Source organism: Leucopleurus acutus (genome assembly GCF_964270905.1).
Source record: "Leucopleurus acutus genome assembly, chromosome: 10".
NCBI classification, from domain to species: domain Eukaryota; kingdom Metazoa; phylum Chordata; class Mammalia; order Artiodactyla; family Delphinidae; genus Leucopleurus; species Leucopleurus acutus.
In genome coordinates, this window is record NC_139153.1 from 53,427,662 (window position 1) to 53,442,432 (window position 14,771).

The 14,771-nt window shown below is 42.4% G+C and overlaps 1 protein-coding gene across 1 annotated transcript in view; it reads left to right on the forward strand.

Annotated features, from left to right (window-relative positions):
• Positions 1-14,771, forward strand: part of OSBPL10 (oxysterol binding protein like 10) — a 284,771-nt gene that overhangs the window by 87,444 nt on the left and 182,556 nt on the right. The window contains exons 2-3 of the mRNA XM_082847276.1: positions 3,889-4,064; positions 10,502-10,581. Of these exons, the coding sequence (XP_082703402.1) occupies positions 3,889-4,064; positions 10,502-10,581 (256 nt within the window). The remainder of the gene's footprint in view (positions 1-3,888; positions 4,065-10,501; positions 10,582-14,771) is intronic.

Here is a 14,771-nt window from a genome sequence, read left to right on the forward strand (position 1 = left end):
CATATGCATACACATGTCCCCATATCCCCTCCCTCTTGAGGCTCTCTCCCACCCTCCCTATCCCACCCCTCTAGGTCATCGCAAAGCACCGAACTGATCTCCCTGTGCTATGCTGCTGCTTCCCACCAGACAACTATTTTACATTCGGTAGTGTGTATATGTCGTTGCTACTCTCACTTCGCCCCAGCTTTGCCCTCCCACCCCATGTCCTCAAGTCCGTTTTCTATGTCTACCTCTTTAGTTCTGCCCTGCAACTAGGTTCATCAGTACCACTTTCTTTTTTTTTTTTTTAGATTCCATATATATGTGTTAGCATACGGTATTTGTTTTTCTCTTTCTGACTTACTTCACTGTGTATGACAGACTCTAGGTCCATCCACCTCACTACATATAACTCAATTTCGTGAGAACATTTACTCTTAAAGAGAAGCGCAGGGTCAGCATTTGAACAATGTGACCACTGGCGGCTCAGAAATCACCCCAGGTATTCTCTCGTTGATGGAATTTGGTCTTCACATCACAGAAGGGAGGAGAGGAGCACATTTCAAGTAGAAGGATGTGAAAATAGACATTTAAAAAATATTTTTTGTGAATTTGTCAGGCTGGCTTCTTTAACTGATCTTAGTGGCCTAATAAGCAGAAGCTTCTTTCTCATCCATGTAGAAATGAGGTGGCTCTCTTCCAGGTGATAATTCGGGGATCCAGGCTGCTTCCCTCTTGTGTCTTTGCCACACCTGTCGTGGATCCCGAGTTGCCCTGCAGGGTGTCTCCATTCCAATCTGTATGTGTGTGTGTGTGTGTGTGTGTGTGTGCGCGCGCACATGTGTGTGCACATGTGCATGCGTCTGTCTGTCTGTATGTTATAGTCCTGGCTTGCATTTCTTCTGCTCACATTCTGTTGGCTACAGCTCAAATGGCCACACGTCCTTACGAGGAAAGCTGGGTAATGTATTCTGCTTGTGTCTCCTGGAAATGGAGGGTAGGGATTGGGTGATGAGCTATTAGTTTAGGCCAGTGCTTCTCAAATTTGAGCTGCATCAGAATCACCTGGAAGCTTCCTGGCCGCCCCACACCCCCACCCGTTTCTGATTCAGCAGGTCTTGGGTGGGGCCAAGAATTTACGTTTCAGATAAGCTCCCAGGTGATGTTGATACTGCTGGGCGAGGAACCGCACTTTGAATAGTCCTGGTCCAGGAGCACATTTTTGTGTCTTGATTTATCCATGCTAATCGTGGATACCAGAAGTATATCCTTATTATTGTGACTCCAGAGATAGGGAAGGAGAGGGGTAAAAAAGGTAAATAGCCTTGGGCAGGACATTTGGAATGTTACAAATAATTAATGTTTCTTAGAGGAATTGGAGTTTTGGAGGGTTGAGACCTGGGTCGTCAGGTGCGCCTGCTCTGTGGGATGGGGATGAGGTGGGACCTCTGTGGCCAGGCAAAGGTGCTTTCAGCCCAGCTAGCTCTGTTGGAGCAGGAAGCTTTGGAGAATAAAGTACCTAAGTGGATACAGGAGAGGTGACACGGAGCAAGCGACAAGCGGGGGCACTTGCGTGAGACTCGAAGGAGAGTTTGTGAGTGCTGGACTGAACCAGGTGTGGATTTGGACACAGACAAGTGGGACTTAGATTTTGAGTTTCTTTGAGTCTTAGTGCCTGTAAAATGGGGAATAATGATGGCTGTCTGTTGGTTACTATGAGAATCAATTAAGTCAGAATTTTGTAAACTTTCTTGGTTCGTGGTGCTTAGAGGTTAAAAAATATCCTAGTTTCATTTATTATGAAAGCAGTCAGCTTTTTTTTTTTTTTTTTTTTTTTTTTTTTTTGCGGTACGCAGGCCTCTCACTGTTGCGGCCTCTCCCGTTGCGGAGCACAGGCTCTGGACGCGCAGGCTCAGCGGCCATGGCTCACGGGCCCAGCCGCTCCGCGGCATGTGGGATCCTCCCGGACCGGGGCACGAACCCGTGTCCCCTGCATCGGCAGGCGGACTCTCAACCGCTGCGCCACCAGGGAAGCCCCAGCTTTTTAAAAATTATTATTAAAGCAGTCAGCTCCAAACAACTTCATGTACATTGATGTCCTAACAACTCAGTGGCCTTTTGAAAAAATAATAAACATAAATGTTTATGTTTCTACGTTATGAATATGTTTCTCCATTAAATAACTGCAAGTGCTTGTTGATGGACTGTGTGTGTCTGCGGATTCTGTACAGCTTCTCTCTCAAACCTTGGGATTTTGTTGGCATCGTTGCCCTCTTCCTATTCCCTGTCGATGTTTCCTTGTTAACCCAGCAACTGCTGAAAACCCAGCTTTGCAAAGATGCTATGTCTTTGAAAGGAATGCAGTGCAACTAGTATCGAAACTGTGAAAACTGCCTGAGTTGTTCGTATGCTTTATATCTGACCGATGTTGAGCATCACTCTATATCCCTCAAAAGTGTGACGTATTTTCCAGTGCCTCTGCAAGTTCACAGTGGTGACCCAGCTGCTTCGGTGCACGGATTGAAAAGGGTGGAATTCGGTAGTTTTTTCCCTTTCATTCATTCACTGAATAAATATTAACTGAGTATCAGTGAGGTGTCAGGCACTGTCTGCTTCCGAACAGCGTAGAGTCTGGGGGGAACCAGACATTGAATCGCCTAATCCTGCAAATGTAGACACCCGATGAGGCCAGGGCCATGCGGGGTGAGTTCAAAGTGAGAGCTTGTGGGAGGAAGATTTAACCTGGTCAGGAGACGCTTTCTCAAGTTGGTGGCACCTGAGTTGTTCCTGAAGTTACTGTGCAGTAAATAGGGCAGGGAACCACGTTCTAGCCACAGGGGTGGCAAGTATATCTCAAGCTGATGAAGAACTTGCTTCCTCCCACCCCCCAGTTGCGCCGTGGTTGATTTGAGACTGGCTTGTGTGCGCCGTGTGTGTCAGACGGTGTCTGGACTCTTTCTTTAATGAGACAAACCTACTGACGTGCAGTTGGATGGTGATGCGAAGCCCAATTGTGGGAAGAGTTTCGATGTTGTGGATTGGTAACGATCTGTATCACTTCGAGTAACTGCTCCAGGTGGGGGAAACGGCATGAGCAAAGTGGTGGAAGGCAGCTGGGTGAGCCAGCGTGGGTGGAGCAGAAAGTGAGAGGCTGGGGCCTCTGTGGTGAGCCCCTGGGTCGCAGGGGGCCTGTGGGTCTCACGTGAAGACAACTCGTCCTGGTGGAGAAGGGGAAGTTGTCTTGATTGCTTCCTGGTGATAGATGGTGACTATCAACAGGCCAGGTACTCGGCTACCAAGATTTGTTTGAGCGATTCAGGCAACTAGCAGTTTCCCTGTTTTCACCCTGAATGTAGACTCCAGTGGCATTACAGCCTCCCAGAGCGGAGGGAATTCTTGTCCCTTTGTGTGAAAAGTGACCCACGGAAGGGCCCGCTGGAGGGTGCCGGGGGGGCTGTGTGAGCACCTCCAGTTGGCTGGATTGACCAGCTCTGGAGCTCAGGCCCCATACAGTGCCCAGGCTGTTGGCTGGAGTCTGGCCCAGTTTGCTGTTTCTGGGCTGTGAATTTCAGCTGTTCCTGTGAGGTCACGTGGAGCCTGTTACCAGAGTCTGTGTCCCAATGCTTCTCTCTTCTTTACCATTCTGAGGCTTACGTATGAATGGGCATTGCACCGAATCGAGAATGGGCCTGGCCCTTGCCCTTGCCCCAGGGGCCATGACAGGTGCTGCTTTGACTTAAGAATTGGGTGCTCTCTCCCTACACGGGGATGACTTATGTGGGTGCCTGGCAGGGACGTTTAGCTTCCAGCATCCTGGATTGGGAGCCTTGATGTCAATTTAAGGATTATGTTCTTTTTCTTCTTTGCTTGGAGAGAAAACTGATGCACTGTGGTTTCTCCACACAGGTACTTTGTGCTGGATTTTGAGGCTGGTATCCTGCAGTATTTTGTGAATGAGCAAAGCAAACACCAGAAGCCCCGAGGGGCCCTGTCTCTGTCTGGCGCCATCGTGTCCCTGAGTGACGAAGCGCCTCATATGCTGGTCGTGTACTCTGCCAATGGGGAGATGTACAAACTGAGAGGTACGTTCTTCTCCCGGGAACTTTTCAGATGGGCCTCCTGGGTTCAGTTACCATGGTGATGACTCTCTTGTTTTTTGATTTTTTTTAAAAATCACCTTTAACAGTTTGCCGGGTTTGCGGACTCTGGTGACAGATGCTGCTTCTCCTACCCCTGGGGTGGGGAGAGGAGCTGACATTAGGAAGTGTTTGTCCTAATTAACTGAGCAATTAAGGACAAACAAAAGGTGAGTGCTTGCAAACCGGGCTGAGCCTCAGGACTTGGGCAGATTTTTCATATTAGCTCAGTATATATTTTCCTGGACCGTATACTGTCAGTCTTTCCTCCAGTGCCCGTGGGGCTGTGATCTGAGCACAGGTCAAGCCTTTTAAGGGTCATGGTGTCCTCCGCTCAAAGTTCCTCTAGAACCAGCTCTTAATAGAGGCCCCTTCACTTGCACTTTATTTAACCCATTGTGGCCCTAGAGCCTGGTGAAAAGCCAACTGGTGTTATGTCCTGTTGTCCACTTTCTCCCCTTCTCTTTGCTTCTTGAAAGCTGAGGTCTGCTAAGCAGTCTCCTCAGGTCTCGGGGGAGCCCAGCATTTGGCCGGAACCGTAGGTCTTGTCGTCCCCGAGGCATATCCACCTCGCAGGTTTTCTGATGGGCCAGAGTTGTCTGCAGCGGTGTGATTTGATCGCTAGATCATTCTTCCAGCATTCTGTCATGGGCACATTGCTGGAAAAATTGTCAGTCTTCTTCTAACAACATAACAAAACCAAACCCCAAATGCACATGTTTGCACGCTTGTGCATGTACACACACACAGAGTCAGTTTGCTGACCTTCCTCCAAGCTTTGCTACCCAGAGGCGGGCTAAGCTGAGGTTCCTTTATTTTTATTTTTTGGCCACGCTGTGCAGCTTGTGGGATCTTAGTTCCCCAACCAGGGATTGAACCTGGGCCTCTGGCTTTGGAAGTGCGGAGTCCTAACCACTGGACCACCAGGGAATTTCCTGAGGTTCTTTTATTATCAATATACAAGTCATATCTCAGGATCTATAAAACAATCCACAAACCTATGATATAAAATTGTCTATAGTTGAAGAAAGTTTTTTGGGAACTGTGAGAAGATTCATGTTCACTTTGGAGATTCATACAGTGTGTGTCCCAGATTTATATGGTCCTTGGTTTCTCTTTGCTCTCTATTGCTTAATAAAGTGTCAGAGCAGAAACAATAGCAGGTGAAACACTTAATGCCCCACCGCCGCCTGTGGTTTCGTTTTCTTTTCTATTGAATTTTTTTTTTTTATACAGCAGGTTCTTATTTGTTATCCATTTTATACATATTAGTGTATACATGTCAATCCCAATCTCCCAATTCATCACACCACCACCCCCCACCCCCCCTCGCTTTCCCCCATTGGTGTCCATACGTTTGTTCTCTACATCTGTGTCTCTCTTTCTGCCTGCAAACCGGTTCATCTGTACCATTTTTCTAGGTTGCACATATATGCGTTAATATACGATATTTGTTTTTCTCTTTCTGACTTACTTCACTCTATATGACAGTCTCTACAAATAACCCAGTTTCATTCCTTTTTGTGGCTGAGTAGTATTCCATTGTATATATCTACCACATCTTCTTTATCCATTCGTCTGCCTGTGGGCATTCAGGTTGCTTCCATGACCTGGATATTGTAAATAGTGCTACAGTGAACATTGGGGTGCATGTGTCTTTTTGAATTATGGTTTTCTCAGGGTATATACCCAGTAGTGGGATTGCTGGGTCATATGGTAATTCTGTTTTTAGTTTTGTAAGGAACCTCCATACTGTTCTCCATAGTAGCTGTATCAATTTACATTCCCACCAACAGTGCAAGAGGGTTCCCTTTTCTCCGCACCCTCTCCAGCATTTGTTGTTGGTAGATGCCCATTGTAACTGGTATGAGGTGATACCTCATTGTAGTTTTGATTTGCGTTTCTCTAATAATTAGTGATGTTGAGCAGCTTTTCATGTGCTTCTTGGCCATCCTGTATGTCTTCTTTGGAGAAATGTCTATTTAGGTCTTCTGCCCATTTTTTGATTGAGTTTTTTTTTTTTAATATTGAGCTGCATGAGCTGTTTATATATTTTGGAGATTAATCTGTTGTCCGTTGATTCATTTGCAAATACTTTCTCCCACTCTGAGGGTTGTCTTTCGTCTTTTTTGTAGTTTGCTTTGCTGTGCAAAAGCTTTTAAGTTTCATTAGGTCCCATTTGTTTATTTTTGTTTTTATTTCCATTACTGTAAGAGGTGGATCAAAAAAGATCTTGCTGTGATTTATGTCGAAGAGTGTTCTTCCTATGTTTTCCTCTAAGAGTTTTATAGTGTCCAGTCTTATATTTAGGTCTCTAATCCATTTTGAGTTTATTTTTGTGTATGGTGTTAGGGAGTGTTCTAATTTCATTCTTTTACAGGTAGCTGTCCAGTTTTCCCAGCACCGCTTACTGAAGAGACTGTCTTTTCTCCATTGTATATCCTTGCCTCCTTTATCATAGATTAGTTGACCATAGGTGCATGGGTTTATCTCTGGGCTTTCTATCCTGTTCCATTGATCTATATTTCTCTTTTTGTGCCAGTACCATATTGTCTTGATTACTGTAGCTTTGTAGTATAGTCTGAAGTCAGGGAGTCTGATTCCTCCAGCTCTGTTTTTTTCCCTCAAGACTGCTTTGGCTGTTTGGGGTCTTTTGTGTCTGCATACAAATTTTAAGATTTTTTTATTCTAGTTCTGTAAAAAATGCCATTGCTAATTTGATAGGGATTGCATTGAATCTGTTGACTGCTTTGGGTAGTGTAGTCATTTTCACAATATTGATGCTTCCAATCCAAGAACGTGGTATATCTCTCCATCTGTTGGTATCATCTTTAATTTCTTTCGTCAGTGTCTTATAGTTTTCTGAGTACAGGTCTTTTACCTCCTTAGATAGGTTTATTCCTAGGTATTTAATTCTTTTTGTTGCAATGGTGAATGGGATTGTTTCCTTAATTTCTCTTTCTGATCTTTCGTTGTTAGAGTATAAGCAAGCGATTTCTGCGCTTTAATTTTGTATCCTGCAACCTTACCAAATTCGTTGATTAGCTTTAGTAGTTTTCTGGTGGCATCTTTAGGATTCTCTATGTATAGTATCATGTCATCTAAAATCAGTGACTTTTTCTTCTTCTTTTCCAATTTGTATTCCTTTTATTTCTTTTTCTTCTCTGGTTGCCATGGCTAAGACTTCCAAACTATGTTGAATAATAGTGGTGAGTGTGGACATCCTTGTCTTGTTCCTGATCTTAGAGGAAATGCTTTCAGTTTTTCACCATTGGGAATGATGTTTGCTGTGGGTTTGTCGTATATGGCCTTCATTATGTTGAGGTAGGTTCCCTCTATGCCCACATCTGGAAAGTTTTTATCATAAGTTGCTGTTGAATTTTGTCAAAAGCTTTTTCTGCATCTACTGAGATGATCATATGGGTTTTATTCTTCAGTTTGTTAATATGGTGTATCACATTGATTGATTTGCGTATATTGAAGAATCCTTGAATCCCTGGGATAAATCCCACTTCATTGTGGTGTATGATCCTTTTAATGTGTTGTTGAATTCTGTTTGCTAGTATTTTGTTGAGGATTTTTGCATCTATGTTTATCAGTGATATTGGTCTGTAATTTTCTTTTTTTGTAGTATCTTTGTCTGGTTTTGGTATCAGGGTGATGGTGGCCTCATAGAATGAGTTTGGGAGTGTTCCTTTCTCTGCAGTTTTTTGGAAGAGTTTGAGAAGGATGGGTCTTCTCTAAATGTTTGATAGAATTCACCTGTGAAGTCATCTGGTCCTGGACTTTTGTTTGTTGGAAGATTTTTAATCACTTTCAATTTCATTACTTGTGATTGGTCTGTTCATATTTTCTATTTTTTCCTGGTTCAGTCTTGGAAGGTTATACCTTTCTAAGAATTTGTCCATTTCTTCCAGGTTGTCCATTTTATTGGCATATAGTTGCTTGTAGTAGTCTCTTAGGATGCTTTGTATTTTTGCGGTGTCTGTTGTAACTTCTCCTTTTTCATTTCTAATTTTATTGATTTGAGTCCTCTCCCTCTTTTTCTTGATGAGTCTGGCTAATGGTTTATCAGTTTTGTTTATCTTCTCAAAGAACCAGCTTTTAGTTTTATTGATCTTTGCTATTGTTTTCTTTGTTTCTATTTCATTTATTTCTCCTCTGATCTTTATGATTTCTTTCCTTCTACTAACTTTAGGTTTTGTTTGTTCTTCTTTCTCTAGTTCCTTTAGGTGTAAGGTTAGTTTGTTCATTTGAGATTTTTCTTGTTTCTTGAGGTAGGCTTGTATTGCTAATAAACCCGCCTGTGGTTTCTAAAATGACACGAACCTGTACAAAAGAACAGCCCAACCAATTAACCATTTGAGCCATCTTATTTTGCCCTTTAGTTGTTATTCTCTGGGTTATTAAACCCCAAGTTTGTTTTTTTTAAGGGCTGTTTTAATAGCAAACATAAAAGTTTTATTATCTGCATGAACTAATCACAAGGGCTAAATTTAGCTTAAACTTACGCACTACAGCAGAGGGAGGACACATTTCTGCCTCTTTCTGGCTGGTCCTTGGTCCATCCCAAAGAATCTGGGCATTGGTTTTCTCATTTCACGTCTCGCTACATGTAGAGATGAATCTTGATGTTAATAGATGAACAGCTTTGGGAATGTTTTTGGAGCCTTTGGGTACTGCCACAAAGCAGCAATTCTTCATGTTCCTAAGGAAAATGGCTCTAGTTTCTGCAGAATCCTTTTATTCTTTGGAAGTAGGGTTCACCTAGTCTTACGCTGGTCTGCACTTCCAGATTTCTTCACCAGAAGTTCAAGCTGAAGTTGGGTTTTATTGACAGATGACAGGCTCATTTTTGTAAATGATACAAATTTCTAGGGGAATCATTTTGTTTTCTGCATATTTAACATTTATGCAGTATATATTCTGTTAAAATATTTATGCAGTGAGTTATGCAATTAAATTAACTTGGATTTTATTAGAACCTATTATGTATCCATGATCTTTTAAGAAAATAATTTTATATATTTGAGAGATGGTGGTGTAGATGGAAGATTGTGACTATGCAAGTGACTGGTACTGTAATGTCTCTTTGGGGGACATTTGAGGGTCTGTAAGTCAACATTTTGTACCTTGTTCTGTTCAGTCATAATAAGAACCCTTGAGAACATATATTAAAATGGTAGTTCAGCTGAACGCTAATTTTGTAAAGGCTGATAACTCCACATTACAACTCCGATAGTTAACAAAGGGGCCTTAAACACTGCACTTTGATCCTCCTTTTAGCCACATGTGGTAGAGGCATTAAAAATAATCATGTTTTCTCTTCCCTGCTGCTTTTTAAAGAAGTAGAAATGACTTTTTCAGAAGAGTTTAAAAAATTGGCCAAATTGTTCTCATAACAGACATTTCAGAATAAGTTAAGTTTTTAACGTGGTTTAAGAGGGAATTTTTTGGTCACTTCTTCAGGGAAACCTTCATTAAGCACCTGTCATAGGACTATATTAGGTGCCCCCACTGTGTACTACACAGTAAAGCAAAGTGTTTTAACAAAGGATATTTGCAGCCACTTAGATAATGCCCCACTGAAAAAGAAATTCCACCTCTAACTCCCTTCTAATGACAAGAAACTTACTTTATTCAGTTTTGTTCTGTTTGAAGTTTCTGAGTTGGTATTTATAATTTGAAAAGAGAGATTTAAAAAAAATGTGTTAGGGGCAATAAAAATGCTACAATGTGGATGAACCTGAAAAACATTAAGTAAAAGAAGGCAGCCACATACTGCATGGGAGCATTCATATGGAATGTCTAGAACAGGCAAATCTATGAGACAGGAAGCAGATTAGTGGTTGCCTAGGGATGGGAAAGGGGGTGGGGAGAGAGAAATGGGAAGTGACTGCTGATGGGTGGAGGATTCTTTGGGGGATACTGGAAATATTCTAAACCAAGATTATGGTCATGGTTGTACTATTCTGTAAATATACTAGAAATCACTTAATATTAAAAACAGGTGAATTTTATGTATGTAAATTCTATCTCAAAGCTGTTAAAAAATCTGTTAGAAATTTAAAAAAAGAGAAAGAATATAAGTGTATTGATTACTTTCGGAGAAATTGATCTGTATGTGTTCAAGTGATTCCATCCAGGAAGATGGAATTCTGAAAATCCCTTTAAGTTTCTCAAAACTTTTTAGATTTGTTAAAAAAAAAAAAAAAAAAAGGATTTTTGATTGAGATTTGGTGTCGTCAGATTTTTGGCATGAGTACCATCTGCATTTGCCTTTCGCTCCTTCATTCCCAGGCCCCCAACCCCTCAGGTGCGTGTAGAAATGGGTTGGATGTGTTTTGGCTCAATTGCTCCAAGCCTTTCTTTCTCTATTTTAGCTGCTGATGCAAAAGAGAAACAGTTCTGGGTGACTCAGCTTCGAGCTTGTGCCAAATACCACATGGAGATGAATTCTAAGGTAAGTCACTGCGGGGTGGGGTGGAGGGGGGGTGTTGCATCTGCTGGGATCAGCCTTCAGCCCAGTGATAGGCTTCTTGGGGGAAGCTGTTTTCCATAGTATCTTTAAAGTTCTCCACCATCGAGGAATTCATACTTGTCCTGTGACATTTACATTTAAAGCCAAGAGAAAGGTGGGAGGATTTGCTTGTAGGTAGAGTGAAGGGGAATGCAGACACTTTATTGGAACTGATTCTGGAAAGACACTCCTGTGTCTTTCTGTGTTGTCCATTTAGGCAGCTGGTAACTGGTCTGCGGAGAAGCTTGAGCAGATGGTGTCATTGTGGCGGCAGCAGAGGAGTCAGATTTACTTTTCACGAAGACTCCTTGTCACAGACCCTTAAATAAAACGAGACCCCAGCTCGACGAAGCACTCTGTAAGGTGCTTCTGCATCTAAGTGTGTCAGAATGTTCTCAGGTAGTTTGGTATCCATGTATGAATTAGCTTCTCCTCAGGATTCAGTCTGAGATCTTGGTACAGATGCGCAGGGGATAGGAGATAGGAGGTAGGCATTTTCATGGATTATTTGGAGGATCTCCTATCCTTAAATACAGGAAATAAATAAGTCAGACAGAGAAAGCCAAATACTATTTGTTATCGCTTATATGTAGAATCTAAAAAAATAATACAAATGAATGCATATACAGAATGGAAACAAACTCACAGACATAGAAAACAAACTTGAGGTTGCTAAAGCGGATGGCAGGGGAGGGATAAATTAGGCGTATGGGGTTAACAGATACAAACTACTATACGTAAAATAGATAAGCAACAAGGATTTGCTGTGTAGCACAGGGAATTACCATCAATGTCTTGTATTTTAATAATCTATAATGGATTATAATCTGAAAAAACCCCACAACTGAATCACTTTGCTGTACACCTGAAACGAACACAATATTGTAAACCAACTGTACTTCAATTAAAAAATTGTAGGGCTTCCCTGGTGGCGCAGTGGTTGAGAGTCCGCCTGCCGATGCAGGGGACACGGGTTCGTGCCCCGGTCCGGGAAGATCCCACATGCCGCGGAGCGGCTGCGCCCGTGAGCCATGGCCGCTGAGCCTGTGCGTCCGGAGCCTGTGCTCTGCAACGGGAGAGGCCACAACAGTGAGAGGTCCACGTACCGCAAAAAAACAAACAAACAAACAAAAAATTGTATAGGAAATAATTGACCAATGAATTTATTTAGGGCAGTAAATATTTGTTAAAATTAACGAATTAACGTTCAAAGGGCTACCCCTTTTATGTCATTAGTTCAAATTTAGTTACGATATCCGTTTGCATTCTTTTTCTGTATTCCATGTATCTGATAGGAAGACCCACACTTCAGACTTCTTAGGCTTCCATTTACTGTAACCTATCTGCTGTCTTGCTCAGGGAGGACGTGGAAATGTCTTGCTTGGTTATACCTCCCTGTTCTGCTTCCAAATACAACCTGAAATGATTTCTTCACAATGATTTTGTTTATGTTTTTCTTTCTGGAGACATCTTCTCTCCTTGACTCACTTACGACAGTTGCACTCACTGTAATGCCCCTCTTGACTTGCTCCAAATGTGGTCTTTAATCATAGGTAGGGCCCCACTTCTTTTTTTTAAAATTTATTTTATTGAAGTCTAGTTGATTTACAGTGTTGTGGCAATTTGTCCTGTACAGCAAAGTGACTCAGTTATACATATGTATACATTCTTTTTCATATTCTTTTTCATATCCTTTTCCATGATGGTTTATCCCAGGATATTGGATATAGTTCCCTGTGCTCTACAGTAGGACCTTGTTGTTTATCCATTCTGTGTATATCAGTTTGCATCTGCTAATCCCAAACTCCCAATCCATCCCTCCTCCCCCACCCCTCCCCCTTGGCAACCACAAGTCTATTCTCTGTGTCTCTGAGTCTGTTTCTGTTTTATAGATAAGTTCATTTATGTCATATTTTAGATTCCACATATAAGTGATATCATATGGTATTTGTCTTTCTTTTTCTGATTTACTTCATTTAGTATGATCATCTCTAGGTCCATCCATGTTGCTGCACATGGCATTGGTTCATTCTTTTTTATGGCTGAGTAGTATTCCATTGTATATATGTACCACATCTTCTTTATCCATTCATCTGTTGATGGACACTTAGTTCTTTCCATGTCTTGGCTGTGAAAAGTGCTGCTATGAACATAGGGGTGCACATGTCTTTTTGAATTATAGTTTTGTCTGGATATATGGGTAGGGCCCCACTTCTAAAGCTTTCTTCCCTCTGGCCTGGTTTATTTTCCAGGAATTATAGTAGGAGTTCTGGACATTACATCAGTATTTTATAAACACCTAGGCAGGGCAGTATAAAATTGTTTCTTTTTATATGTATTGTTTTACTTTTTATAAAATAGAACAGAAAGGGATCAAATAAAAAGGACATATCCTCACCTATTGCCATGAGTGCTCCTTGGAGGTGACTGCTCTTTGGTACGTCAGCCTAGTAAATTTAGGCGTGCATTAGTGTGTATGTATCTGTAGCTCTACGTTTGGTTTTTACACAAATGGATCGTTTCACGTACACTGTTCTGTCCTTTGGTCTTTTTACACTTATTAATGTATCTTGTAGATTTTTCCCTGTTGGACATCTAGATCTACTACACTCCTGTTAGGATGACCAGATGCTGTTCTAAGGGGTGGATGTCAGTGCTTTATTTGAGTCCTTCACTGACAGATGTTTAATTTGATTGTGGTGGTTATACATGATGCTGTAATAAACATCTTTGAACACACATCTTCTGGTACCTCTAGGTGTGTATATATATGAATCTATACCAGCAGAAGTACTGGGTTATAGAATAGAACATGAAAGGTGGATTCGCTTGTGGGGTTGACTCCTATACTAAGTTCACAAAGTCTCTTCTACTTCTAAGGCTACTTCTGCTAAGTCTCTTCGGATGCTAATTGGGCGTTAGTACCTTCTCTCCTGCCTTTCAGCCCCTAAAGGAAGAATGTGTGACAGGAGGGGATGATTATCGTTGCCTCTGGAGGTTAAGTCTCCAGCCAACCCCACGATGGGGAGAGAGGCAGTGGGGTTCAAACTCTGGGGGGACGCCCAGGACCCCCTTTCGGCTCAGCTGCCTCCTTTCTGACTGGCGCCCCCATCCCCACCACAAACATAACTCCTGTTGCGAGTTCACTGCTGACAGCTTGTGAAGGCATTTTTTTCTCCTGTAATGGAAGTAGCATTGTTTTTAAAAAACTGCGAACATTACCTGTACGCAATGCAAAACATTCAGAAGATAGGAAAGTATAAAGAAGGAAAAAAATCACCCCAAATCCCAGCCCCAGACCTAATCTCTGATGATACTATTTGAGTGTGCATCCTTCCAGAGCCTTATCTGTGTAGAGAAATAGCAACAGAAAGAGGTCACGTGACCCCACGTGGGTTCCATCCTTCCAGTCTTTTCCATACAAGCATGGGGGTGTGTGGACTATTTCTGGGAATCAGAAGGCTTGTCTGTTGTGGGGAGGTATGGGTGGGGAATTCTATCAGGCTGTGTGTTATGCCTTGTGTGAAGAGTAAGGAGATGTGTAGCTGCTGCTTAATTGATTCTCCCAGGAAACTCGGTTTCTGACGGCGAATGACTACGGCTTTCCTGACTGTCTGCCGCCCTGGGGTGTGAGCCAGAGGGCTTTGGAGAGGTGCTTAGCTGTCTTGGCTGTGCGGCATCACAGCAGGGAAGCACCTGCCACTGGGACTAACCCAGTGGTGTCTGTGGAATCTGAAACCACGTGGTTGTGAGGGACTTCAGATGTCATCCAGTCCTGACCTCACCGCATCCCACCATCCTCACAGCAGCGCATACCAGAATATTTATGGTCATAACGAAAACATGTGGGCTGATTCTCTCAAAACAATCCCTGGTTTTATTCACCTAGAGGGGGCACTGCTGGTACCTCACTGAGTGAATGCTAAGAATTCGGGGAGTCATCTAACAAATGACGTCGAATACCTCTCTTTTATGACTAAACAAATTTGAGGCCCCTCAGAACAGTTGGGAATATCTAAGAAGTAATGGAGTGATTAAAAAGTGGGAAGGGATCCCAAACTCCCTCTGTTCCATGTGTCTAAAAATAGTAGCTATAAGGAATAGGACAAGAGGTAGGTCCTAAAACTGTGTGG